Below are 25,633 nucleotides of genomic sequence, written 5' to 3'. Positions count from 1 at the left end.
TAGTTTTCGACGTGTTTAAAATTTACCACTTAAACTAATTCTTAAAAAGTTTTAGTGAATTAACATGGTTTTAGTTAAAAATGTTATTTTCTTAAAGTTGAAGTATTAAATTTGTTTTAAATTTTAGTACTATGGTTTTTGTGAAAAAGTTTAGTGAAAAAGTTTTAGTGAAATTAACATGGTTTTAGTTAAAAACATTTTTTTCTTTAAGTGTTAAAGTTTTAAAGTCAAAATCACTATTATTTTCAAAAATGAGTTTAAGTGTTAAATCTATATAACGTGAAAACATGCCGAACTTCGAACACCACAAAGCTTACGGACCAATGAAGGACGGGATGCCTAGGCGCGGTTAGTTTTCGACGTGTTTAAAACTTACCACTTAAACTAATTCTTAAAAAATTGTAGTGAAATTAACATGGTTTTAGTTAAAAATATTATTTTCTTAAAATTGAAGTGTTAAATTTGTTTTAAATTTTAGTACTATGGTTTTTGTGATAAAGTTTAGTGAAAAAGTTTTAGTGAAATTAACATGGTTTTAGTTAAAAACATTATTTTATTTAAGTGTTAAAGTTTTAAAGTCAAAATCACTATTATTTTCAAAAATGAGTTTAAGTGTTAAATCTATATAACGTGAAAACATGCCGAACTTCGAACACCACAAAGCTTACGGACCAATGAAGGACGGGATGCCTAGGCGCGGTTAGTTTTCGACGTGTTTAAAATTTACCACTTAAATTAATTTTTAAAAAATTGTAGTGAAATTAACATGGTTTTAGTTAAAAATATTATTTTCTTAAAGTTGAAGTATTAAATTTGTTTTAAATTTTAGTACTATGGTTTTTGTGAAAAAGTTTAGTGAAAAAGTTTTAGTGAAATTAACATGGTTTTAGTTAAAAACATTTTTTTCTTTAAGTGTTAAAGTTTTAAATTTTTAAAGTCAAAATCACTATTATTTTCAAAAATGAGTTTAAGTGTTAAATCTATATAACGTGAAAACATGCCGAACTTCGAACACCACAAAGCTTACGGACCAATGAAGGACGGGATGCCTAGGCGCGGTTAGTTTTCAACGTGTTTAAAATTCAACACTTAATCTAATTCTTAAAAAGTTTTAGTGAAATTAACATAGTTTTAGTTTTAGTTAAAAATATTATTTTCTTAAAGTTGAAGTGTTAAATTTGTTTTAAATTTTAGTGAAAATTACTATTACTTAACCTAATTTAAAAAATTAAAAAGTTTTTTTTATTTAAATGTTTTAGTGAAAGTTTTAAACTATTTAATTTTAGTTTTACTTGAAAATAATTTTTAAAGAAAACAAACAAAAAATAAGAATGAAGAAAGTAATACCTGGATTTGGTAGCCCATACAAAAAGCCCATTCGAAGTGTGAGCCCACCGTGTAGTTGTGTCGTTGATGACATCCGAATCCACCGCTTGGAAAATCTGAGAACTTTTGGTTTGTCTTTGATGAAAAGTTGATCGGCTTCACTCTCATCTCTTCGTCCATCTCCAGAACCACTCTTCTCCAAACCCTACGTACGTACGTACGTCTCATCAAGGTCCATGCGGATTCTTTTACTGGTTTTTTGTTCTCACAAAGAGCAGAGCAGTCGTCGTTCTTCCTCATGTTAGAGTTCCTCCTAGGTCGACCTCGGAATCTCAATTTCTTCTTCTGCATCGAGAGAATGGTCTAATCAAAACCTTCTTAGGTGCTCCTCGCTTTCACTGCCTCCGATCTCTTCCTTCTCCACCGGTGAAATTAGGTTCTGACATCATCCTCGATTAGGTCAAGACAGAGAGCGTGTGGGAGAAGTTATTCAATCAGTCACGAATCTGAGATGTCGAGTCTTAAAAAGAGAAATAGAAGAGAAAGATGATAGATGTTGTTTTTCGTTTCTCGAAGAAGAAGAAGAGAATTTTGATTTCTCATGAATGAAGAAGAAGAGAATGCGTGATAGTGTGTGTATTTATAAGCAATGATACTCTTAAAGAAAAAAAGGAAATAAACCTAGAGAACCTACTTTGCTTATTAATCTAACCGTTGGGATTATTTATATACTTTTATTATTCTAACCGTTGGGATTTTCAGTATTATAGAGAAAATCTAAATTAGATCCGATTTCCATTTACTAATATCGATCTAACCAAAAAGGAAATTTCGTTTTGGTTGTTTCCTTTTTCTCGATGACTTTTTCCTTTTTTTTTCATTTAACGTTTACAAAGAATCATCTTTTTTTTTGCTCGCAAAAATTATATATCAAAACTCAAAAGGTAAGAGAGAACATGATGAATGATGAGTTTAATGTGTAAGAATATCAACTTAATTGTGAGGCGATGATAATCAGATGGAGTATGAGATATGGTTATATGTTTTCTTTTAAGATCAGGTTTGTTTGTATACAAAACAATGTCTGCTCCTAACATGTTGTGGTGGTTGCTACAGGCAATGTTGGTTGGCTCCTCCAAATTCAGAACTAATTTGTGGAGCATAAGCCAGATTCTGAGGACTCGATTGATACAAGACACGTTGACATCATCATCATGGCTACCAATGCTGGTCTATGCGTCGAGAGAGAAGCCGCCTGGTTCTGAGATCAAAACAAGAAAGCAGGAGCCATGAATGAATGCTTTGGTTAGAATAGAACCAGCGCAACGTTGTCATATCCCCAATCTTGATTCTTACCATTACGTCTACAACTTCATGGCTATGTATAATCAGTTCCCTCAGAGGTTTCGATACGCAAACCACATCATTGTCTTCTTTGATGTTAGTATGAAGTCTGCAAGTCTTTGTATCTTCCGGAAAGAGCCATTAACAGTCGCGGGAAACTTACCGGGAATGTTTTTGGTGGTACTGGTAGGCGTTTTGTTTTTGAGGATTATAAGCAAGTTATGCAGAGAAGAAGCAGAGAGGAAAAGAGTTTTTGGTAACTAAAAATGCAGTGGAATGATTGGCATTGCTTCTTCTTATACGAGATTGTGTGTGTGTGTGTGTGGCGTTTGATGTCTCATGTTGGAGAGGTGGTCGTGTATAAGTGTTAGCGTTTAGTTCTGTTCTTCTGTTGATCTGTTTTATGTAAATCACACAATTATGCAAAACAAATCTGTCTACAAAACAATATCTTTGTAAATGCAACATGTTTAACATTGATCTGGATTTACTTGAACTTGAAGGCTGAAATGACTAACCTTTGTGTTTAACAGATTATTTAGAGTAAACAAATACTTTTCTTATTAACCTAACTTGGGTCAGATTAGAGTAAGGAATAAAAATAAGAGTTATCTATATCTGTGATATTATTAAGAACAAAGACAAGTCATATGTTTTGTCAAACGCACATACAGAGGCAGGCATGTCTTGAGAGATGGATTTGTTCTGTGGGAATTGACTTTGTTGGTTTCAAGAGTCAAGACCACCTGAAGACCAAAAGAAGATGAAATGTATACTAGATAATATTAGATGAAACCGACTCTGCATCCAGTTGTTCTTTGATCTGCCCAATGAAAACTTCATGAACAAACATTTCTTCAATCTTAAACACAAGCAATCATGATTTCCTCTAATGTGATCTTCGTTAGCTCAATGAAACCCAATTTCAAATATATTTAAGGGATGTGGCAGCATCATCAATCTAAAGCTCTAATGCCAGAAAAAGAAGGAAAGGTTTGTTTTTTGTTTTGTGCAAAAGGAAAGGTTTGTTTACGAAACGAAACTTTCGTTTTACTGCAACGACATCGGATTTCAAGGATTCACAGCAACGACGTCGTTAAAGGATGGTGAGTGTCAGTGATGAGTCATCGGTGATACCTCTGCATCGATTGGAGGTTTCGGTTGGAGGATAATTTGATTTGGTGCGTACCATTAGGGTTTCGTTTCTTGTGTCAACTACAGAATCATAATGAGTATATTTAACTAAAGAATCCTAGATAATATTTCTAAAAGATATAATAAGATCTTCTTATGTTATACTAGGTCTTTTTCTTTAGGGTTTCATTCATCTGAACTACAATGGCTCAGAGTTAGTTTGAGACTCATCATTGATGAAGTAACAAACAAGGTTGTTTTGGCTGAGGATGGTAAATATTTTGTTCCAAGTACTCTTCAGTTTTTTGACATTGCCAATGGGAACAATCGTTAGATTGCTTGAGAAGCATCGAAAGTCTGAGTCAGTTACTATAGGATGTCTTAGCAACCTTTATACAAGTGTTGTGGACATGAAGATTGATCATTTTGAGACTGAAGCTTGTAAGCAGATGTTGCTTTATCCCAAGAACATTAGGGAAGCTCAATACAGAAACTTTAAGCTCAACATTGACCCTAATGAAAGCTTCAAGTGCTTTGGGCGTCGATGTTTCTTCTTCTGTAGAATGTGTAGTAATTTTAACACGTCCCTATGTAAGTGTGGAAAGATGATGAATGAGGAGATAAGTTTTTTAGAATATGAGGAAAATGATGTCGAAGGAGTGTTTATGAGAGACAAGTCGTCGTTTATCATAACCGATGACTTGAGAGTCACGGATGACTCTACTGGTTCTCTCTTGCAAACACTCAAAGATCTTGGTTGTGCTGATGTTAGTAAGCTGAGAGAGCAGGTTCTTGATATCGGTTTCAAAGAGGTTAGATCTTTTCTTCCATGTTAATTATAAATACACTTTTGCTTTGAAATGTGTTTTAAGAGCTCTCCTTACTTATAGGTTATGACTTTGCTGCAATGTGTATTCACCTCAAATACACCTTTGACGGATACTTTCTTGAAGAATCAAAGTTCAAACACGGTGAGGAAGAGTTATAGAAAGCTGGAGGATGAAGCAGAACAAGACAAAGTTATAACTTTTGATGCTATCGTAAGGAAACAAGACATGAAGATTTTGTACGTTGAGTGCGGTGAAGACTTTGTTGATCTTCTTTTCACTTTTCTCGCCATTCCGTTGGAGTCTACATGGGAAATCTCTGGCAACAATATCACATTAGGTCGTATTGGGAACTTGTGCAGAAGCTTCAAAGACTTGAGTGCTAATGAAGTGTTGTCAACATCTAAATGTATGATTCCGTATTATTATAGGTGCAAGAAACAGTTGCTCAATATCAGAAATCCTACACCACGGGTTTACTTAAACAGCAGTTATTGTTTGACTACAAAACATACTACAAGGCGCATGACTTTTGTGGATCCAAAATCTGATTATTGTGACCGGTCAAAAGATGGTATGGGGTTTGTGAAGAGAGGGACAAAGTTTTTTTTGTGTCAGATGATCTTATTGTAACACCTAAGATTTCTAGCTCAACATTTTCTATGTTGAAGAAGTTTCAGATTCTCACTGATGATTTGGAGGTGCAAGCAATTACCATCAGCAATGCAGAGGTAAAAGAAACTTGTTGTAGAAACTAAACCCTTGTTTCTTTTTTCCTACAAAATTATGATTCTTTGTACTACTATATCAGGCTTTGAATCTGTTGAGTGCTTCATTGGTGACATCCTCTGCTTTGAGCTCTGCTTTTGGGAATTTGATTGTAAAGAAACCGAAGGAAGAGACTGTTTCGTGGAACCCTGTTTCAAAGAAACCAAAGGTAGAGACTTGAAGTAAACACAAAGGTGGAGAGAATCCTGAGATATTTTTCAACGCTAAACTTGTACTGCTTGCTATATTTGTTTGCTAGATTCTTTCGGTTTGTGCAATGTGGATTTTCTCATCTTTCTTGAGACTTACTTTATTATTGTTAATTTTTCTCTTATGGTCTTGACTTTGGTTTTCTACTTGGTTTATTTGAAACTTTTAAAATAACTACAACGTTGGTTTCAAGAAAATCATAAATTTCTGTCGCATTAAGTAAATAATCCAGTTTGAATCACAATTTCTTCCTTCTCTTTCTCAGTCAACGAGAAAATCAAAGTTTTTGATTGTGGTTATTGGTTTTGATGACTCACCACATTTAATGTTCAGAGTTAAGTGAAAAATTTGTGAATTTAAGTGCATGCAACAGTCAAGGGGAAAGCTCAAAGGGTTGGATTTTTTGTTTATGACTCTTTGGTGTTGATGACTCGTTATTATTGTTCATTCAATGTCGGATCACTTTAAACCCTCTTAAAATGGGAGTTGATGCTTTCTGTTTCTATAGTGTCTCTTCTGTTTCTGAGTGTCTAAGAAACGTTTTCTTCCCTGTCTTGCTTTTGTCTTTCTTTCATCGTTAATCTACGTTAATGGCTAAAAGTTCTGAGGAGCCTAAGTTTACTTTGAGACTTATTGTTGATGAGGAGAAAAACAAGGTCGTTTTGGCTGAAGCTTGTAGGGATTTTGTTGATGTACTCTTCAGCCTTCTGACACTTCCAATGGGAACCATTGTCAGATTGCTTGAGAATCATCGCAAATCTGAGCCAGTTACTGTTGGCTGTTTCAACAATCTCTATAGAAGCGTTGTGGAGATGAGCAGAGATAGTTTTGAGACTGAAGCTTGTAAGCAGATGCTCATGTATCTGAGGAGTGTGAGGGACGTCCAGTGCAAAAGGCTTAAGCTCAACATAAACCCTACTGAGGACATCAAGTGCTTTAAGTGCCCAAGTTACTGCAGCTTATACAGTAATTTTAACACCTCTATATGTAGTTGCGGAAATTTGACGAACGAGGAGATTAAATTAGAAAACAAAGAAAAAGTTGCAGGCCAGAATCAAAGTGATGCTAATGGAGTATTTGTCAGCGGTAGGTGTTCATTTATCTTAACTGATGACTTGGAAGTGGCTGTCAAGTCCACTGAACTTGTCTTGAATAAGCTCAAATCATTAGGTTGTGCTGATGTTAGTAAGCTCGGTGAAAGGCTTCTTGATATTGGTTTAGAAGAGGTATGTTAGTTTATTCTTCAAGTTGTGTTAATCATTGCTTTGTTAGTTTTCTCTCTTACTATATCTGAATCTTGGACTAGGTACTGACTCTGCTGGAATGTATATTCTCCTCAAATGCTCCCTTGACGGACGCATTCTTGAACAAGAAAAGTCCGCAAGGTGTGACGAAGTTTTACAAATCGCTAAGTCCATGTTTGGAGAAAAAAGAAGATGAAACAGAACCGGAAAAGGTAGTAACTTTGAAAGCATTTGTGAGGAAGCAGGACATGAAGATTTTATTCATTGAATGCGGAGAGGAATTTGTTGAGCTTCTTTTATCTTTTCTTGCTGTCCCTTTGGAATCTGTATGGGAAATCTCTGGCAGCAGTATCTCCTTAGGTTGCATTGGAAACTTGTGTAGAAGCTTCAGTGACTTAAAGGCTAATGAGGGGACTGAAGTGTCACCTTCCACATGCGTGCTTCCCTCTTTTTATAATTTCCAGATGCAGTTGCCTGGTATCATCACTCAACAACCTCCAGTATACTACCGCTACAGGCTCAACGATTACAGGCAAGTGAGCTATGGTTTGACTACAAACGGTAATCGAACTACTTATTTCCGCAAGGACAGAATCGTTCGGGTGGATTTGATGGATCCCAAATCCCGTGGCATTAATAAGTCTACTCATGGGTTCTTGAAAAAAGAGACAAAGTTTACTGTGTTAGATGATCTGACCATTACATCTATGAACTCCTGCTCCACAGTTTGCTTACTAAAGAACTTGCAGAGTCATGCAGACGATTTAGAGGTGCAAGTAGTTAGCATCAGCAATGCAGAGGTATGCTTCTACATACCCTTTTTGATCCTCTTTACTGCTTGATACGAACTTGACCGAAACTTTCTTTGAATTAGGCTTTGAATTTGTTGAGAGCTTCATTGGTGACATCCGCTGCTTTGAGCACGGCATTATGGAATTTGATTGCTAAGAAACTGAAGGAGGAGACTGATTTATTGAGCCCGGTTTCAAAGAAAGTCAAGGAAGAGACTTGAAGAAAAATACAGAGCTAGTGAGAACTCTCTATAAGTTGCTACTAATCGATTATTGATTATATTTTTAGATTATATTTCTCATGTGTTCTTATTAGTGGATTTCCAAGCTTTTTCTTTCTCTGTATGACTAATCAAATTATTGAGTTTTATTTGATTATTTGATTATTTTTCTTTCTTTGTATGACTAATCAAATTCTGCAAGATTGTTTAAAGCTATGAGCCTAAATGCAGGCAAAAACTTGCACATATTGTTGAGTTTTTCTTAATATTAAGCAACTACAACGTTCAATAGAAATATTACCAAGCTATCAAAACAAATGCATTTATATACAAAAGTTTGTAATAAGATCCAGTTGGTATATAATTTGGAATGTTGAAGACTTTGAAGCGTTGAACAAAAAAAAAGAAGACTTGAAGTTATAATGGTCTGGTTCCTGAAACCCTCTTCCTCAGCCAGAAGGTTCTCTCTATTTCTATTTTTCTATTGTGAATTATTTTTAATTAAATAAAATAGAAATTAATCAGTGTGTATCGTCTCCGTTGCCCAAAAAAAAAAAAAATTTTGCTTCGCCGTTTTCGGCTCCGGCGTGATTCTTGAGAAGAACTGAAGTAGAGAGAGATCTGAAATCCCAATCTCCGATTTTACTTGGTAAGTAGAGCATCTTTGATTCCTCTTCTTTCTTTTGATTTTTATTTTAGGGTTCCGTTCATGTAATTTTTGTTATGGGGTTGTTACAGCGACAATGCTCCAAATTCGGCTTCGGAGAGATTCGCCTACGGAGACTGGAAATGGAGCGAGGCCTTCTCCGACGGAGACAGTTACTGTAGCCTGTCCCGACCATCTCGTCCTCGCCGATCTTCCTGTCGCGAAAGGGATCGGTTCCGTGACTCCCACCACCGTAATCAAGCCCGTTGGTCGTCGTTCTCGCCGTCAACTAGGCGAGAGAGTTCATTTCTGCGTCCGTTGCGATTTTCCGATTGCAATCTATGGTCGTCTGGTAAAGTTTCGCGTCCCTATTGGTTTATGATTTTGATTTGGCTAGGGGGGTTCTTGAATATGTGATTGAAACTTTTGGAGTTGTTTGGTTTTGCAGATTCCTTGTGATCATGCCTTTTGTCTTGAATGTGCTCGTAGTGAGTCCATCTGCTATTTGTAAGCATCTTTAACTCTTTTCACTGTTGAATCAATCAACGAAGAGCGATAGTTTTGAAGTAGGCTTGTGTTCTCGAATTGGGAAGTTTAGATACATGGAAGCATTTCATTAGAAGCTTTGGTAGAGATACTTTATATTGTTTGGTAATCTACAGAGACTTTTTAGAGATTTAGTAGGCCAAGCGATTATAGCGGGATTATCAAACTGAAATCTTATGATCTCTTTTGTGTGTGTGTGTGTGTGTGTGTGTGTTATTGTACAGATGTGATGAACGGATTCAGAAAATTCAGACAATCAAGATGATGGAAGGAATCTTCATCTGTGCAGCTCCTCATTGTCTTAGGTCATTCCTGAAGAAACTTGACTTTGAAGCCCATGTCCATGAGCTCCACGGAAGCCTATTACAAGCCGATGCAGACAAAGAAGATGGTAACCAGTCAGATGTTCAGAGCACAATGCAGCAATCTTCAGCTTCAGAATCCACGTTGCGAGGTCCTTTAAGATCCCAGCAGCAACAATCCCGTGAACAACCGTTACTAAACAGGTCGGCGTCATTTGCAAAGTCACAATCTGGATTTGGTCAAGTCCAGAATTACCCTCCAGATAGCGATAACTCTCGCCCTCCGGGATTTGAAACCGCTAGTCCTAAACCAGGAATCCGGTTCCCAGACTACCCGCAGCCTATGAATCTTATGCAACCACCCAGCTTGCCCGTTACAATGAATCAAAACCCGGGGTTACCACAGCAGTTTGGTTTTCCTTCGTATCCAACAACAGAGAGTGGATCATCTCAACAATTCTTTAACGGTGCTCAGTACGAGATGACAAGAACAGAGAGTGGCGGATCAGAACAAGGTTCATTGCTCGGGTATCCGCCGCCTTCACCAATGATGAATCTGAATTTCCAAGGATCGTATCCTCCTCCGTCATGGAATCCCGGAATGGCACCGCCTCAAACGACCCAGCAGGTTAACCGGGGTAGAGACGGTCAAAGTTTTGGGTGGCAACAAGAGAACCGTGATGGCTTTGGGCAGGAGTAAGAGTAGTAGTCTAGTTTGTGCAATGTTAAACTTGTCGTTTGAAAGTTTCTAAGTATTTTTTGTTTCTAAAAACGCTGTCGTATGTGGGTCTAACTTGTAATTCGATTAAACCCAATTTGAACCGAGTCAAAACTGTGCCAAAAATTCAATCCGAAAACCAAACTGATTTGGGTTGAACCAAAGGTTTTACCATTATATAGAGACAACCATCCTAGATTCCACCCACTGTGATAAAGAAACAAATGAAGATGTTCAATCATCTACACATGGCATGTGTCATAGCTCAAATGTATCATGTATGTGTAAAAAATAATAATAAAAAGTAACAAAAAGTTTCTTAATATAGTTAAAAGCTTAGAGATTTGTCATCTTGAGTCTTGTCAACCTTCAGTCTCTTTACCGGGCCGGCTAGAGTCCTTGTCAACCTTTAGTCTTTTTGTGTTTGGGTGTTCACGTGGAGGGGGCTGTGGATAATGGCATCGAGGTATGCGAGCTTGCAAATGAGCAAACGGAGGTACCAGCGGGTACATGATCATTAAAAGGTATTGATGTGGTAGATTCAACTCTTGATCCTCCGTGTTGGCAAAAAACTCAAAAGCATGCAAATCAACAATACCCATGTCCACTCCCTCCTCAACCATTTCAAACAAATTCCAAAAGCCCTCAAGAACGGTCTCCAAACTAGGAGACCCACTCATCTTTCGATTAGGCACCCTTCTTTCGCGAAGGTATTAATACCATATCATACCCAAGAGAGAGCTTAGAGAAGAAAGAGTAGTACTTGCTATTATCAGTTGGCTTGATGAGGAACGCAAACCGAGGGTCTTCAATCAACATCTTCTCTATCTCTTCCCGAAAGTAGAGCCCATAAACAGCGTCAAACTGCGCTGTGAGCTTAATAATACCAAGCTCCTGGCGCGTGATCCCTTCAGGAATTAAGCTTGTGAACTCGGGAAGCGGCAGACCACTCCAGGGAGATGGAAGCGAATGCGCCGAGGGACCTTGGTCGTTAGAATTGTTTTGCTGCAAGTCCTTGGGATGCTCGCAAAAGGCATGATCCTCCTGACTCAGGATCTGCATTTGCTGGTAGCATGCATGATAAGAAACAGAGTTCCTCCAAGAGGAGCGGCTTTCAACATCATGGATTTCAGTTTCCATGACCCTTATCTTGTCATGCCAATCGTCTGGCATATAATGAATTGGTGTCCTAAGAAGTTCAATCATCTGAGAATGCAGCATATTTGAAAGGTGTCCAAGTGGGAATGGCATCATATAACCCAACGTTTTAGCAAGAAACTCAAAAACATGCAAATCAACCATACCAATCTTCTCATCATCCTCCAATAGAGCAAGAAGATGGAAAAACCCCTCAAGAACAGTCTCGGGACTAGCACCAGCATTCTTAGCAGGTCTTGGCAAGGCTTTGATAAAGCCAAGTACCCACGAAAGAGACGACAATAAAAAGAAAACTTGCTATCATCAGTTGGCATATAGCCAGCGAGGAGCCCATAGTAAACAGAGTGCTCAGGTGGCTTGGTCATGAAGTCAAACCGAGGGTCCATAATCACCGTCTTAATCAGAGCCCGCTGGAAGAAAATCCCAAAAACCGCCATGAACTGAGCTGTGAGATTAATAATACCAAGCTCCTTGCGCGTGATCCCTTCCGGAAGAGATCTTGTCAAGTTGTGAGGGTATCTAAGCGGACGCCAATCAAAGAATGGATTTGCGGTCCTCATAAAGCAGCCGTATGCTGCATCAATCACAAATTGGTCCATGAGCTTTCTTCTGAGTTTTGAATCTGCCGGAGAATTATTTTGCACCGATTGCAAAACTTCCTACGTTTTCTACAAAACGGAAACGGAAAAAAATAAAAATATAACATTCAAATGGTGCTTTACATGTGGTTCCGCTACAGAAAGAAAGTTTTACAGTCGTTTACCTGTTTCTCCATTGGTGACAAGTGTTAGGTTTTACCTCAGTAGTTCCACAAAGACTGTTGTTACCTTTCCGATTGTTCAAGGAGTCGGAGGTAGGGCATCCCGAGAGATGTTGATGATATAAAATAAACCTGGGCACTTAAATTTGGGCTATTTTCTAGGGCTTTATTAAGTAGATTAATGCCCATTTCGAAATAACAAAAACTAAGTTAAAAACAAAAACTTTTGGTCCAAAAAAAAAAAAACCAAAACATGTATACAGAAAAGCTGTGCCAAAATTCGATCCGAAGACCAAATATTTGAGTTGAATCAAAGGTTTTACCATTTTGTAGAAACAGCCATCCTAATACTGTAGTCTGTTTCCACCCACTGTGATAAAGAAACAAATGTAAATGTTCAATCATCTACACATGGGCATGTGTCATAGGCTCATAGCTCATAGCTCATATGTATGTGTAAAAATCTAGGTAAAAAAAGGAAACAAAAAGGTTTTTACTTCTTAGTAAAAAGCCTTGAGATTTGTCATCTTTGCGTGTTTTTTCTTTTTCTTTTTTCTTTTGTATTGGCTTTAAGTATAATCCTCACAGACAACAGTTCACAGTCTATTTATTGGGATTCCTTCACTCTACATGTGTATCCACTATTCAGCAAAAAGAACCAGTCATTTATAAGTGTGTGGCTATGGAAAATTTCGTTTCAAATGGATTTTCCAATTATGAACCATAATGATACATAGCAATATTTGCAAGACACCATTATTTCACATTATGAGAATAGAAGAAAACTGAGATCAAAGAAACTTTTTCCCATGTTTTCTATTACTTATTGCGATCCCCATATAAATTTCAAAATGTAAAAAGCTAGTATAATCATTGTCGTAAATTTCATGATTAATCACACCAATCATTATGACCAACCAAAAGATAATAATGTAAATATAGGGATATAGTTCATTTTCTTTCTTTGATCACAATTAGTTTTACTTGGGTCTGCTTTTTTTCTCAATATAAGTTTATATTATTATACATAATTTAAAGTTACCTTTTCTAAGTATATACTGCTGTTTAGGAATGACTAAAAAAGCTTATTTGATTGGTGAAAATATAAGTAAAAGCCCACATTAATGGCATTGATTGCGTTGAGGTTAATAGATGATGGAAGAAATCACGTCACGTAAAAAGTTCTCGACATAGATCTTTGATGACCAAAAATGACAAGAACGATAAATACCGGCGAATAAAATTGTGAAAATACTCCTCACACGTACGAAAATGTATGTGTGCACACGCTACAACAAAGATTTCATGCTTTGCTTGGTAAGTATACGAAAAAATTTATACAAAGGAAAGATAGTGTTCAAGTTTTTTTATTTTGGGAAAATAACATTTATTGGAAAATGTTATGAATATGGAGAAAAATATACATATGAGAAAAAGGAAAAACAGGAGGGAATAGTGAATAGAGAGACCAAACAACAAATAAGATTTGATGGCGTGAATTGCTTTTTCTGCTTTTCTGCTTTTGCTTGGCTCTTAGTTTTTAAATTTAAATACGAGTTGGGCCTTAAAATTCACTTTTGCCTCATAAGACAAAATTTGTAAAAGGTCAAAATGATAATTTATTTCTTTCAGCTGAAATTAAGACGTAAATGGTGGTTATGTCGTTTCTTATTGCAAAACGAATAGTATTGTCGCGACAACCCCATGCAAATTGATGCGAGGATTTACAACAAAAAGGAAAAAAGCTTAGCCCGTACAAATAAAGTTATGAAGAAGAAAAACAAATTCCGTATAAAGCACATTTGTAGCTGGATATTCTCAGCATTTATATTAATCAATAAATACACTTCTATTCTATCTAATTTATACTACTAATGTTTTTTTTTTTTTTTTTTTTTTTTTTTTTTTTTTTTTTTTACTACTAATGTTTATATTAAGAAATTGATTAAGATTTGATAGTTATTGTATGTTTAATGTTTTGATAGACAAAAATGATAAATGTCTTACCCTCTAATCTTTTTTTTGGCTGTTAAAATAAATTTATTTTTTCTCAAAGAACAGAAAATCAGAACGGCAGAGAGATCAATCAACCCATAAAAATCACACCGTTGTTCTTATATTAAAATTGTCAGACTCAATATAAAACCTTTTTTTTTTAACGTCTGGATTTATTATTTATTACAAATTATGAGAACGGTTACATAGACAATTCTACAACGGACAATTCCTTCCGACCCTTATTAGATCCACGATAGACGACACCTTTTTCACCTTCTTCTTCATATTCACCTCCATCACCTCCTTCTTTATGCTCTTAATGGACACTTTCCTCTCTGTGTAGAATCCTGGCGAACGGTCATAGTTGTATATCGCTGGAGATCTCCAGTATACTTGCCTCTAATAATCTGCAAATTTATTAATAAATCGCAGTATCTGGAACTCGAACCCCAGACCTCTGGATGTATAAACATTAATTAACCCTTGTTCAACCAATGGACCGAGGGTCTTCCACATCAAACCTTCTTTCTTAAAAGAAAAAAAAAGAATAGCGCAGATTTAATCTGACACCTGCAAAATATTTCATTAAATATTTAATTTTATTTAATGTTGTTTGGATTTTATATAATAATATTTTTTTGTTTTTTCTATTCATCTCCTTTCTCTTTCAATGTCCGTTGGTAACAGACGAAAGTTTCAGACATAACAACTCTTCCAATCTCTCTCTAAAGCAATTAAGCAGACAAGACACTGATGATATGAGCCAAAGAGAAACGAGCCGTGGTCTCACTCATCGTTTCCTCTTATGAATCTCTCCGCCGACCAAGCACCCATCGCCGCCGCCGACGAACTAGCTCCGCCGTCTCAACCGCATCGCTTATCAACATCATGTGATCTCCACCCAGATGAGCGTTTCTCCGGTTTCTGTCCTTCTTGTCTCTGCGACCGCCTCTCCGTCTTAGATCACAACGCCGTTCCGCCACCGTCGTCTTCTTCCCGGAAACCTCCCACTATCTCGGCTGCTACGTTAAAAGCTCTCTTTAAACCCTCCACTAGTGGTAACAACAACAACAACAACAACTCCAATGTAAACGGTCGGGTCAGACCCGGTTTCTTCCCGGAGCTCCGACGTACGAAGTCGTTTTCTGCAAAGAACAACGAAGGATTCTCCGGTGGGTTTGAGCCGCAGCGTCGGTCTTGTGACGTCAGGCTTCGTGACGACCATAGAAACCCTCCCTCCAAAGAAACTGCCACCGTCGTCGTCTCCGGCGGTAAAATCGAGGACGAGCCGAGAAAGTCTAGCGTGAGTGAGATAGTTTTAGAGGTGACTGAAGAAGCTGAAATTGAGGAGGAAGTAGAAAACGGTGGCCACTCTGAGATCTTAAATGATACCGGCGAAATCGTTGAAGAAAAAAGCGGCGAAATTGTTGAGGAAGAAGAGGAATTGAAGCCAATGAAGGATTACATGGATCTCTACTCACAAACAAAGAAACCGTCGGTGAAAGATTTCGCCGGGAGTTTCTTTTCGGCGGCCTCTGTTTTCAGCAAGAAACTTCAGAAATGGAGGCAGAAGCAGAAAATCAAGAAGCCGAGAAGCGGTGTCGGCGGCGGCGGAGGACGGCCACAGTCCGAAATCGGAGTAGGCCGGAGATCCAGCGACACCGACCCGAGATTCTCTCTTGACGCCGGGAGATTCTCCGTCGATATAGGCCGGATTTCTCTGGACGATTCTCGTTACTCGTTGGACGAGCCAAGAGCGTCGTGGGATGGACACTTAATCAGCAGGACAACGGCGGCTAGGGTTCCTCCGCCGCCATCGATGTTATCAGTCGTGAAAAACGCGCCAATTCATCGATCAGACATGCAGATTCCAGTGCAAGAACCGTCGTCTCCGTCAATTAATCCGGTTAACAATGAATCCGACCCGATTATCATTATCCCAGGCGGATCTAATCAAACTCGAGACTATTACACTGGACCTCCGTCGTCACGGAGACGGAAGAGCCTCGACAGATCCAATTCAATTAGGAAAATTGCGACGGAGCTAGACGATGTCAAATCGGTATCAAATTCGAAGGTTTCTCCGGCGACAACAACAATAGATTCAAATTTCATGGAAACAGCGGAGAGCAAAGGGAATCAAAACGGAGATAAGAAATCGAGACGGTGGGGGAAATGGAGCATTTTAGGGTTTATATACAGGAAAGGTAAGGACGATGAAGAAGAAGAAGATAGGTATAGCAGATCCAACAGCGCCGGAATGGTTGAGAGGTCTTTATCGGAATCGTGGCCGGAGCTGAGGAACGGAGAAGGAGGAGGACCGAAGATGAGGAGGAGTAACAGCAATGTGAGCTGGCGAAGCTCCGGTGGAGGATCGACGAGGAATAAGAGTTCGAGGTATTCGTCTAAAGATGGAGAGAACGGAATGTTGAGGTTTTATTTGACTCCGATGAGGAGTAGCTGGAGGAGCGGCGGGGGTAGTGGTGGTGGCGGCGGAGGCGGTGGTGGTGGGTGGGAGAAGACGGCGGCTAAGGCAAATAGTCACGGCCACTCTATAGCAAGGAGAGTTATGAGGGTGTATTGACGAAATTGTCCCTCTTCATTTTAATTATTGGGAGCAATGGGAGGTTTTGGTTTTGGGTTAATTTTGGTTTGTCTAATTATCTTTGTGAATAATTGGTTATCTACTTAACCAGAGTTAATCAGACCAAAATAGAACCGGGTCGTTTTCAACGTTATATAACAACAAAACCTAAACTCTCGGAATTGTGAGTTATGCTCCTACTCCGCCGCCGTCCATGCTTCCACCACATCCTCCGATTTATGATTGGTTGTGTTCGTCGAGCTGATTCGATTGCAAGAATGCAAGTAAGAAGACGAGACAGATTGAGAAAGGCAAGGATATTGTAAAAAACTGGAAATTTCAGTGATGCTTTGAAAGTGTTTGACGAAATGTCTGAGAGAGAAGAGAGATACCGAGAAGGCAATAAATAGCAACTGAATTAGTCAAGGCTGGGTTGTGACTAAAGGTATCATCTTTATAGTCTCTGGACAGCTTTTGTTCTCTCTGTTTCTCCTACTTTGCATCAAAAATCAAGCTGCATCAGTATCAATGTATCATCTTCTCTTAATTTCAGCAACTAGCTAAGTCTGAGTTCGAGGCTTTTCTCTGTGTCTGCATTATCAAGATTGCATATAGATTGATTCTTTAAGTAGCTTAAACAAACGTAACAAATGGTTTTTGAAGTGAGCAGCATAAGCATCTGGATGACACACATTGGTCTTGGTGGTTTGAGTAAACATCACTGAGATGTGTTGTTTTACGATGCAATAGCAAATGTAGAAGTAGCTTGACGTATCAAGCCCAAGTGTTAAGTTTCAAACTTGGGTCTATTAATCAAGTTATATGATCTTCTTTGTTGCCTCATTCTCCTTGTTGCTGCCTTTTACCTTTATTTGCTTCTTTTCAAAATCATCCAACTTCTGTTTTTTCATTCTCCATTATGTTCAGGTTCTTTGAAAGCTTGCATTCGAGTCTCGGAGCGTTTGATCACGGATTCATCACTAACCAAACAAATCAAGGTCGGCGACTGGAACGAGAAAATCTACTATTCTAGTTTCACTACGGAATCTCAATATAAATGCTTTGTATGTGTGTTTGATACCAACCCTTGAACTCTGCAACCACAATACAATAAAGATAGTCGATTAAGTAGTATCTACTATCTAGTAACCTAAACTCAAGCAAAGAACTAAAAACTAATTGATTTATGATGAATAAAAATAATATCTGTAAATATGTTTCAGTAAGAAATTACTAACGACATTATCAAGCAGAGTGATTAGGAGCGAAACTATGAAGAAGAAAAAACAGAATTCGAGATTTATCTCTAACAGACATTGCAGACGTCGTGTTTTGTATCATCAAAGTGCATGCCCCGTCGTTTTCTTGTAAGTGTACCATTTAGCAATCCAAAGAAAGATCAAGAAATTCAAGAAACTCAGACCAGCTAATAGCCAAAAGAAGTAATCAAGATGACCATTGTTGAGGTTTTTAGCGATCCAGCCTGGTCTTCCACCTGATCTCGTGATATTAGTGATCAATGTCACCAAAAATGTGCTCAGATAGTTCCCAAATGCAACCGTGGTGAGCGACAAAGCCGAGCAGAGACTCCTCATAGCATCAGGAGCTTGATCATAGAAGAACTCAAGCTGACCTACAAAAGTGAAAACCTCCGCGCAACCCACAAAAAAATACTGCGGAACTTGCCAGAAAATCGTCATCGGGATTGTCTCTTCATTGTAAAGATTGTGTGTTTGAACGTAGTTTAACCTTGCGACCTCGAGGATTCCCGCAGAGACCATAGCAAAGATAGAGATTACGAGCCCGATTCCAATCCGTTGAAGCTGTGTGAACCCGCGTTCGTGACCTGTGTATTTCCGGGCAAAGGGAACAATTAGCTTGTCATAGACAGGTGCCCAAAAGAGGACACTAAGCGTGTCGAATAAGGAGAGTGATGCGGAAGGGATTTTGAAGTTAGGTCCCATGTGTTGGTCCAATGTGTTGCCTTGTAGTACAAACACAGTCCCCATTTGACTATAAACCGAAGCAAAGACAATCCCTGTGGCCCAAATCGGTAAGAGGCGGATCAGTGCTTTGAGCTCTTCTACTTGTGTCACTGTACATAGCTTCCATAACGACGACTTAGCTGCTCCTTTGTTGTCACTCTCTGTCTGCACTGCTGCTTTATCAAAGAACCTGAAATGATTTTTAAGTTAATCAAAAGTTAACCTAACAACACAAAATTACAGACTGGACTTGCTTATGCCTTACGTTAATATTTTGGTGTGTTCGAGCTTGCGGCTTCCTATGATACTGCTTTCGGCGTCTTGGTTCTCGTAGAGAAGAGATTCATCTTCAGGGACTTTCACTTTAGATTTTCTGCATGAAGCCACAATGACTTGAAGCATTCTTGTGAGCGGACTTCCTCCTGGTTTCTGCAGCCTGTAGAACTTGCTTCCGGCGAAGAAGAACACGACGGCTACACCCATTGCGACGGTGGGAACACCTAAACCCCAACCCCAACCAACATTCATCTGAATCCAAACGAGAACAGAGGAAGCAATCATTGCACCAACGTTGATCACAAAGTAAAACCAATTAAAGAAAGAGCTTTTCGACTCTTTCTCTTTTTCATCTGTATCATCAAACTGATCAGCACCAAAGGAAGAGACACAAGGCTTGATCCCTCCAGTACCGAGTGCGATCAAGTAAAGCGCGATGAATGTAACCGCGGTTTGAGACGCGGTTGCGTGACAGCTGTTTCCGCTGCAGGTTGGTGTTAGACCAGGAACCGAAGCTGATATCGTCAATAGCGTCATTCCCTAAATTACACACACACAAAAAAAAAAAACAGAGCAAACAGTTTCAAGCTTCTGAGATTTATTAAATGAGCAAAGTAGATTTTTTTGTTCATGTTGTAGATTTTTACAGAAATGTAGATGACGACAAAGGAAGCGATGGTCCAGTATCGACCGAGATAAGCATCGGCGATAAAAGCACCGATCAAAGGAGTAGCATAACATGTTCCAGACCAGTTAGTGACACTGTTGGAAGCAGTGACGGTTTCCATATTCATTTGTTTCTCAAGATAGTTCACGAGATTAGTACTCATTCCATAGTAAGCCAATCTTTCACAGCACTCAGTTCCTGACAATTAATCATAGATACAATCAAATCAAATTCAGAACAAAAAAAAAAAGGATTTGGTTTTTTATTACAACAAAAGTTAAAGGTTTGAACAATACCAAGAATGAATCTGCAAGCTTTCCAGGTTCCTGTTTTATTCTTGTTTGCTGGTTTCTTGTGAATGTCAAGAGTTCCATCTTGTGTGTATATATCCTTGTCCTCTTCCATTGTCATTTGGTTTCGACAAATTTTATTCTGTGACCTGAGTTTAATTGAGTAAAAGAGAATCATTGAATCAAAAGGGTCTCTTTAGAAGGAGATTTAACAACATCACAACAATGTGAGGAATTTTTGACCTGATTTATTGAGAAAAGGGACAAAAGATGACTTCTTTGCCAAGTAAAAATTACACAATGATATTTCTACGACTAATCATCAGATTTACACAGATTAGCCTTTGATACAACGTCAGATATATCTATGATATTTTTTAACCCAATTTTTTATGAGCATTAATCTGAGATCAGCCTAAGTAATTTCCATTACATGCATCTTTTTTAATTTATTTTTGTAGTTTTTTATATATAAAATCGAAAGCAAACATACATAATTTGGTCGAGAGATCTATGGATCTGAAAAATGGAAAACACACAATCGCAAATTTCGTTTGAAAATGAAAATAAATCTAAGAACACTGCTCCGGAAAATATGATTACTAGTAACAGAAATTGTTCTATAGAAAAAACAGATCAACGATAATCAGATTGAAAAAAAAAAAAAATCGTTGGAGAGAGATTTGTTTACCTCTTCTCGTAGAAAATCCCCGATAGAGGAAACGACGGCGGAGCTTTGTGCCGGAATTTGAACTACACGGCTGAGGAAGATAAACTTGAGAGCTTGAGCGTTTCGTTTTGCGCCGTGTGATAGATATTTATAACACTTTGAATAGTGAAGCTGAATCAGGTTTCGTGATTTTATCAGTTACGTCCTCGTATTTATTATCTTCTCTTTATTATTTTGAATTTTTGAGAAGATGTGGGGATGCTAAATCCTATTTATAGTAATGCATCATTAAAGATTGTGGTTGTGTAGGTTTCAATTTAATTTAAAAGTTAAAAGAATCAAAAATTATAACACAATTACCTAATTCGTAACAAAAAATGAATTAGTTATGGAAACATATCTATAAACGGATAATTAATAATACCAAACAACTTATGGATCTTCTTTGTGTGATTGTGTCCAGATTCATGGACGGTTACATGACACATCGATCGATCATTGAATTGAAATTTATTTCAACGACTCAAGAATAGCAGATTGAAAACCTCTGTAAAACTTTTCTATTTCTAAAACTTCTAGTCAAATATTTTGTTAGCTAAGTGTTGTTAATCAAGATTCAATAAAGATTTAACTTTCGTAAGCATATAAACTCACAAGGGGTTAACCAAACCTACCACGCAAAAGAAGTGGTGGAAATATCCTGATTAACAGAACTAATAAACTTGTTTGAAATCTTAATGCACACGCATTAGCTGTGACCTATACTATATATGGAAAAAAAATGTGTAACAAGTTGGAATAGATGTTTGTTTTAATCCAAAAAACAAAAACAAAAAGTAGAGAGACTATAGAACTATGAAATTAAGTTTGATAATAATTTGAAAAAAATTGATATGACCCGATTTTCTTTTATCTCTTCTCAGATTGTTTCCGACGATTGGTGCTATTTAGATGCATTATTTAGTCGCTTGCTTGATGGTATATAATAAGGTTGTAATGTTTGCTGAGAGAATCTAACATCTTAAAACCATAATAAATCTAAGATCAGGGATCTTTTAGCAAATCTTTTCACTTCTTTCGATGCATATGATATCATCCACATATGTTACTGGTAATATCATGAATGTTTTTTGGTCAAATATTATCATTATTATATGACCAATATTCTTGTCTATTTTGGTCAAACAAAGTGAAGGGAATAAATCTGAAGTGAAGGAATTTTTTGTAGATTCCACATATACTTTTGATTATTGGTATGAATTTTTGGGCCTTAGGTATTGTTAAATTAATACTTCATATTTTGGCCCTGCTTATAGAAAAAAAAAAGTTTAACTAACTAGCTAGTCCAATGATATATAAATTTCAGTAAAAGATCAATATAGCTAGATTACTGCTCCTAATGAAATGAAATATTTGTAGATCAATTAATCCACTAGTTTTTTTACCCACAGAGAAAAAAAAAAACCATCGCACTCAAATATAGGTTGACTACTTTTAATTCTGAACAACAAATTAGTTCGGTTATTGCTTCCTAACAAATACAATCATTTTCTGTTAGATGCTATTCTCCAATCAGATTTCTTGAAAGGTAATTCTCCCTGTTCTAAAAATCCCCGCCTAGCCCCGATTACTCCCCGCTTAATCGCTAGGCCCACCCTATCCGCCTCGATTAATGACTAATCCCCTAAAAAATCAGTAACCCGATTATTCTCCGCCTAATCCGATTACTTCCCGCCTAATCCGATTATTTTCCATCTTATCTTATATACCCCGATTATTTTTTAGATTGCAAGTATAAAAAAACCTTTTATTTTTGTTATTCAATCATTTGAATGGGGAGTTTGTGATGTTTTACAATAACTTGTGTTCAAATTTTAATAAAAATCATAAATTTGTAATAAAAATCATAAATTTTTACAATATTGGATTAATATATTTTAAAAATATTAAAATAACCCTAAAACTAATCCCCGATTAATCCCCGATTTTAATCCGATTTTCCGATTAATCGCTAGGCCCATGCCGACCGCCCGACTAGCGCCTAGCGATTTTTCAAACAAGGGTAATTCTCAACCATTTAATTTTCACATTTTAAGGCTTTTGGATATTTGTAGTTACCTTTGTTAACCGAAGTTTTAAATATTTATAATTACACGTTGCACGTTATCAATAGATGTCATTCATTCTTGTAAACTACTATAGTGATTATCACTTGAAGAAAGTATTATTGATTTTAATTAGAAGATGTTTACACGTAATTTTACATAAATATTTCGATGTCTTAACAAATTTTATTAGGATGTGATTAAAATGATAGAATTGGATTTTTAATCATAAGATTATAATTTATATTATATCTGATATAAAAAGATATATAGATATTTTGGCTTATGGTAATTTTTCTATAAAAAATGGTATTTTGGATTCTTTTCCTATACACACTATATATATTATATATATATATATATATATATATATATATATGTAATCGGACAATTTTTTATTTGGAACATGTAGAAATTACAAATTTGAAACCGAAAAACAAGACATTGTGAGAAGAGTAAAAGAAAACATAAAAAGATACCAACCTACACTTAGGTTCCAACCCACAAAGAGAAACATATACTTTCCCTCTAAGCTTTCGAGCTTTGGTTTCACCAAACTGACTAAGCACAAGAACCCAACATTTGCATCTTTATAAGCCAATGATCATGAATCATATTTTCAAATCACAAAACAAAGAGAGAAAGTTGAGAAATCATCAATAGAACATCAAAAGAGGAAAAGTTATACTGTACATTTAAAGACATCAAAAGCTCAGGAGAAATGGAATTTCCAATAACCCGGATTTTGGTTCTTTTCGCATTACTCGCCTTCCCGGCATGCGTCCACGGTGCAATTCGCAAGTACACATTCAACGTAAGTTCGCAATAATGTTATCACCATACATGAATCAATATATTATATGATCTCATTAAAGTTGTTTGATTCTCATTAACAAAAAAAAAAGGACTAAAACGTTATTATCTGAATCACAGGTGGTAACGAAACAAGTAACAAGGCTTTGTTCAACGAAACAGATCGTTACCGTTAACGGTAAATTTCCAGGACCCACAATCTACGCTAATGAAGACGACACAATTCTCGTTAACGTCGTTAACAACGTCAAGTATAACGTCTCTATCCATTGGTGAGAATGCCCTCATATTTTAAAATTATCAAACTTTCCTCCCTTAAGTTTCGAAAACTCACAAAATTGACCTCAAAATTGATTTTGTTGGTTTGTAGGCATGGGATAAGACAATTAAGAACCGGTTGGGCTGACGGACCGGCCTATATAACCCAATGTCCAATTAAACCGGGTCACAGCTACGTGTATAATTTCACGGTCACGGGGCAACGTGGCACGCTCTGGTGGCATGCGCATGTTCTCTGGCTCCGAGCTACAGTTCATGGTGCCATCGTGATTCTGCCTAAACCGGGTCTACCATACCCGTTCCCTAAACCACACAGAGAAGAAGTCATCATACTAGGTATTAATTACAATAAGATAATTACAACAACCTTTAAATTTAAAAATGTTGGTTAAACAATTTGAATTTTCCGGTTTATTTTTATATAGGTGAGTGGTGGAAATCAGATACCGAAACGGTTGTTAATGAAGCATTAAAATCCGGTTTAGCACCCAATGTCTCAGATGCTCACGTCATTAACGGTCATCCCGGTCTCGTTCCAAACTGTCCGTCGCAAGGTGAATTAATAATGCTAAATTCACTATAATTTTTTTATTTCTTTGTATTATTAAATTATTATGATCTGATATTATAATTTTCCCTTTTTATAAATAAAGGTAATTTTAAATTAGCAGTGGAGAGCGGGAAAACATACATGCTACGATTAATAAACGCAGCAATGAACGAAGAACTCTTCTTCAAGATCGCCGGCCACCGTTTCACCGTTGTGGAAGTCGACGCCGTCTATGTCAAACCCTTCAACACCGACACAATCTTAATCGCCCCCGGTCAAACCACCACCGCCTTAGTCTCCGCCGCACGTCCTTCCGGTCAATACCTAATCGCCGCCGCTCCTTTTCAAGACTCGGCCGTTGTCGCCGTCGATAATCGTACCGCCACCGCTACCGTTCATTACTCCGGCACGCTATCCGCCACACCCACCAAAACCACTTCACCACCGCCTCAAAACGCTACCTCTGTCGCAAATACATTCATTAATTCCCTCCGGAGTCTCAATTCAAAGACATATCCGGCTAAAGTTCCGATCACCGTTGATCACGATCTATTATTCACCGTTGGATTAGGAGTCAACCGATGTCACAGTTGTAAAGCCGGAAACTTCTCACGTGTCGTCGCTGCCATAAACAACATTACATTCAAAATGCCTAAAACGGCTCTGCTTCAAGCGCATTACTTCAACTTAACCGGAATATACACAACCGATTTTCCTGGAAAACCAAGACGGTTTTTCGATTTTACCGGAAAACCGCCTTCGAATTTAGCAACCATGAAGGCTACAAAGCTTTATAAGCTTCCATACAATTCGACGGTGCAAGTTGTTTTGCAAGATACCGGAAATGTGGCGCCGGAGAATCATCCGATTCATCTTCATGGATTTAATTTCTTTGTGGTTGGTTTAGGAACTGGAAACTATAATTCCAAGAAAGATTCGAAAAAGTTTAATCTTGTTGATCCGGTGGAGAGGAATACCGTCGGTGTACCTTCCGGTGGTTGGGCGGCGATCAGATTCCGAGCAGATAATCCAGGTATTCATCTAATTATCTAACAAAAAATGTGACTAATATAACTAGAACACTGTATATTAGTCTAATTGTTTCAATTTTAACAATGACAATTTGAAATAATATGTATATTTGTGGTTGCAGGGGTTTGGTTTATGCATTGCCATTTAGAGGTACACACAACATGGGGACTAAAAATGGCTTTCTTGGTGGAGAATGGTAAAGGCCCAAACCAATCAATTCTTCCTCCCCCAAGTGACCTTCCCAAATGTTGAAAACTCCATTATTATTTTTTGAATATCGATTAAATTCTTTTCTTGACATTTTTTAATTCGATATGTATGATTGTGTTACGCTTTAATGAAAGGTTAAACATTCTTTTTATACTCACCAACCTTTTTTATAGCTGAAA

The 25,633-nt window shown here is 37.4% G+C and overlaps 7 protein-coding genes across 7 annotated transcripts; 5 read left to right on the top strand and 2 right to left on the bottom strand.

The window, feature by feature from the left end:
- The first annotated feature begins 2,619 nt into the window (after positions 1-2,619).
- On the top strand, positions 2,620-5,873 carry LOC9309094. The gene is given in 7 exon segments (XM_021023575.1): positions 2,620-2,856; positions 3,689-3,776; positions 3,987-4,080; positions 4,130-4,616; positions 4,695-5,234; positions 5,237-5,362; positions 5,443-5,873. Coding segments are annotated over 7 exon segments (1,710 nt in total). The 3' UTR covers positions 5,581-5,873.
- Positions 5,874-6,193: 320 nt separating this feature from the next.
- Positions 6,194-8,194, top strand: LOC9307011. Its single transcript, XM_021023179.1, has 3 exons — positions 6,194-6,835; positions 6,916-7,653; positions 7,728-8,194. The coding sequence occupies exons 1-3, from the start codon at positions 6,200-6,202 to the stop codon at positions 7,863-7,865; spliced, it is 1,512 nt and encodes a 503-aa protein (XP_020878838.1). The 5' UTR covers positions 6,194-6,199; the 3' UTR covers positions 7,866-8,194.
- A 189-nt stretch (positions 8,195-8,383) lies between these two features.
- Positions 8,384-10,216, top strand: LOC110227741 (E3 ubiquitin-protein ligase ZNF645). Its single transcript, XM_021023177.1, has 4 exons — positions 8,384-8,514; positions 8,604-8,863; positions 8,960-9,018; positions 9,282-10,216. Exons 2-4 carry the CDS (start codon positions 8,609-8,611, stop codon positions 10,057-10,059), a joined length of 1,092 nt encoding a protein of 363 aa, XP_020878836.1. The 5' UTR covers positions 8,384-8,514; positions 8,604-8,608; the 3' UTR covers positions 10,060-10,216.
- Positions 10,217-10,302: 86 nt separating this feature from the next.
- LOC9309093 lies at positions 10,303-12,099 on the bottom strand. The gene is made up of 2 exons (XM_021023178.1): positions 11,999-12,099; positions 10,303-11,903 (listed from the first exon to the last, which is right to left on the bottom strand). The coding sequence occupies exon 2, from the start codon at positions 11,377-11,379 to the stop codon at positions 10,765-10,767; it is 615 nt and encodes a 204-aa protein (XP_020878837.1). The 5' UTR covers positions 11,380-11,903; positions 11,999-12,099; the 3' UTR covers positions 10,303-10,764.
- Positions 12,100-14,602: 2,503 nt separating this feature from the next.
- On the top strand, positions 14,603-17,711 carry LOC9307010 (UPF0503 protein At3g09070, chloroplastic). Its single transcript, XM_021022454.1, has 2 exons — positions 14,603-17,022; positions 17,505-17,711. Exon 1 carries the CDS (start codon positions 14,799-14,801, stop codon positions 16,575-16,577), a length of 1,779 nt encoding a protein of 592 aa, XP_020878113.1. The 5' UTR covers positions 14,603-14,798; the 3' UTR covers positions 16,578-17,022; positions 17,505-17,711.
- A 31-nt stretch (positions 17,712-17,742) lies between these two features.
- On the bottom strand, positions 17,743-20,707 carry LOC9309092 (protein NRT1/ PTR FAMILY 8.2). Its single transcript, XM_002870893.2, has 5 exons — positions 20,487-20,707; positions 19,802-19,944; positions 19,486-19,703; positions 18,828-19,378; positions 17,743-18,752 (listed from the first exon to the last, which is right to left on the bottom strand). Exons 2-5 carry the CDS (start codon positions 19,914-19,916, stop codon positions 17,918-17,920), a joined length of 1,719 nt encoding a protein of 572 aa, XP_002870939.2. The 5' UTR covers positions 19,917-19,944; positions 20,487-20,707; the 3' UTR covers positions 17,743-17,917.
- A 2,322-nt stretch (positions 20,708-23,029) lies between these two features.
- Positions 23,030-25,607, top strand: LOC9309091 (laccase-10). Its single transcript, XM_002872977.2, has 6 exons — positions 23,030-23,384; positions 23,504-23,655; positions 23,754-23,998; positions 24,088-24,216; positions 24,316-25,245; positions 25,366-25,607. The coding sequence occupies exons 1-6, from the start codon at positions 23,292-23,294 to the stop codon at positions 25,494-25,496; spliced, it is 1,680 nt and encodes a 559-aa protein (XP_002873023.1). The 5' UTR covers positions 23,030-23,291; the 3' UTR covers positions 25,497-25,607.
- Positions 25,608-25,633: the final 26 nt, after the last annotated feature.

The sequence above is a fragment of the Arabidopsis lyrata genome (genome assembly GCF_000004255.2).
Source record: "Arabidopsis lyrata subsp. lyrata unplaced genomic scaffold ARALYscaffold_6, whole genome shotgun sequence".
Classification (NCBI taxonomy): Eukaryota; Viridiplantae; Streptophyta; class Magnoliopsida; order Brassicales; family Brassicaceae; genus Arabidopsis; species Arabidopsis lyrata.
Note: the sequence above shows the minus strand (reverse complement) of the source record. Positions and strands in the feature narration are given on the sequence as shown.

Excerpts from the sequence above, each read along its gene's own strand:
- LOC9307011 (XM_021023179.1), top strand. The coding sequence starts at position 6,200 with ATGGCTAAAAGTTCTGAGGAGCCTAAGTTTACTTTGAGACTTATTGTT. Across the intron at positions 6,836-6,915 it reads TTGATATTGGTTTAGAAGAG|GTACTGACTCTGCTGGAATG; the intron begins GTATGTTAGTTT and ends ATCTTGGACTAG. Across the intron at positions 7,654-7,727 it reads TTAGCATCAGCAATGCAGAG|GCTTTGAATTTGTTGAGAGC; the intron begins GTATGCTTCTAC and ends TCTTTGAATTAG.
- LOC110227741 (XM_021023177.1), top strand. The coding sequence starts at position 8,609 with ATGCTCCAAATTCGGCTTCGGAGAGATTCGCCTACGGAGACTGGAAAT. Across the intron at positions 8,864-8,959 it reads TTGCAATCTATGGTCGTCTG|ATTCCTTGTGATCATGCCTT; the intron begins GTAAAGTTTCGC and ends TTGGTTTTGCAG. Across the intron at positions 9,019-9,281 it reads AGTGAGTCCATCTGCTATTT|ATGTGATGAACGGATTCAGA; the intron begins GTAAGCATCTTT and ends GTTATTGTACAG.
- LOC9309093 (XM_021023178.1), bottom strand. The coding sequence starts at position 11,379 with ATGGTTGATTTGCATGTTTTTGAGTTTCTTGCTAAAACGTTGGGTTAT.
- LOC9307010 (XM_021022454.1), top strand. The coding sequence starts at position 14,799 with ATGAATCTCTCCGCCGACCAAGCACCCATCGCCGCCGCCGACGAACTA.
- LOC9309092 (XM_002870893.2), bottom strand. The coding sequence starts at position 19,916 with ATGACAATGGAAGAGGACAAGGATATATACACACAAGATGGAACTCTT. Across the intron at positions 19,704-19,801 it reads AGCTTGCAGATTCATTCTTG|GAACTGAGTGCTGTGAAAGA; the intron begins GTATTGTTCAAA and ends ATTAATTGTCAG. Across the intron at positions 19,379-19,485 it reads TTGTCGTCATCTACATTTCT|GGAATGACGCTATTGACGAT; the intron begins GTAAAAATCTAC and ends TGTGTAATTTAG.
- LOC9309091 (XM_002872977.2), top strand. The coding sequence starts at position 23,292 with ATGGAATTTCCAATAACCCGGATTTTGGTTCTTTTCGCATTACTCGCC. Across the intron at positions 23,385-23,503 it reads TTCGCAAGTACACATTCAAC|GTGGTAACGAAACAAGTAAC; the intron begins GTAAGTTCGCAA and ends TCTGAATCACAG. Across the intron at positions 24,217-24,315 it reads TCCAAACTGTCCGTCGCAAG|GTAATTTTAAATTAGCAGTG; the intron begins GTGAATTAATAA and ends TTATAAATAAAG.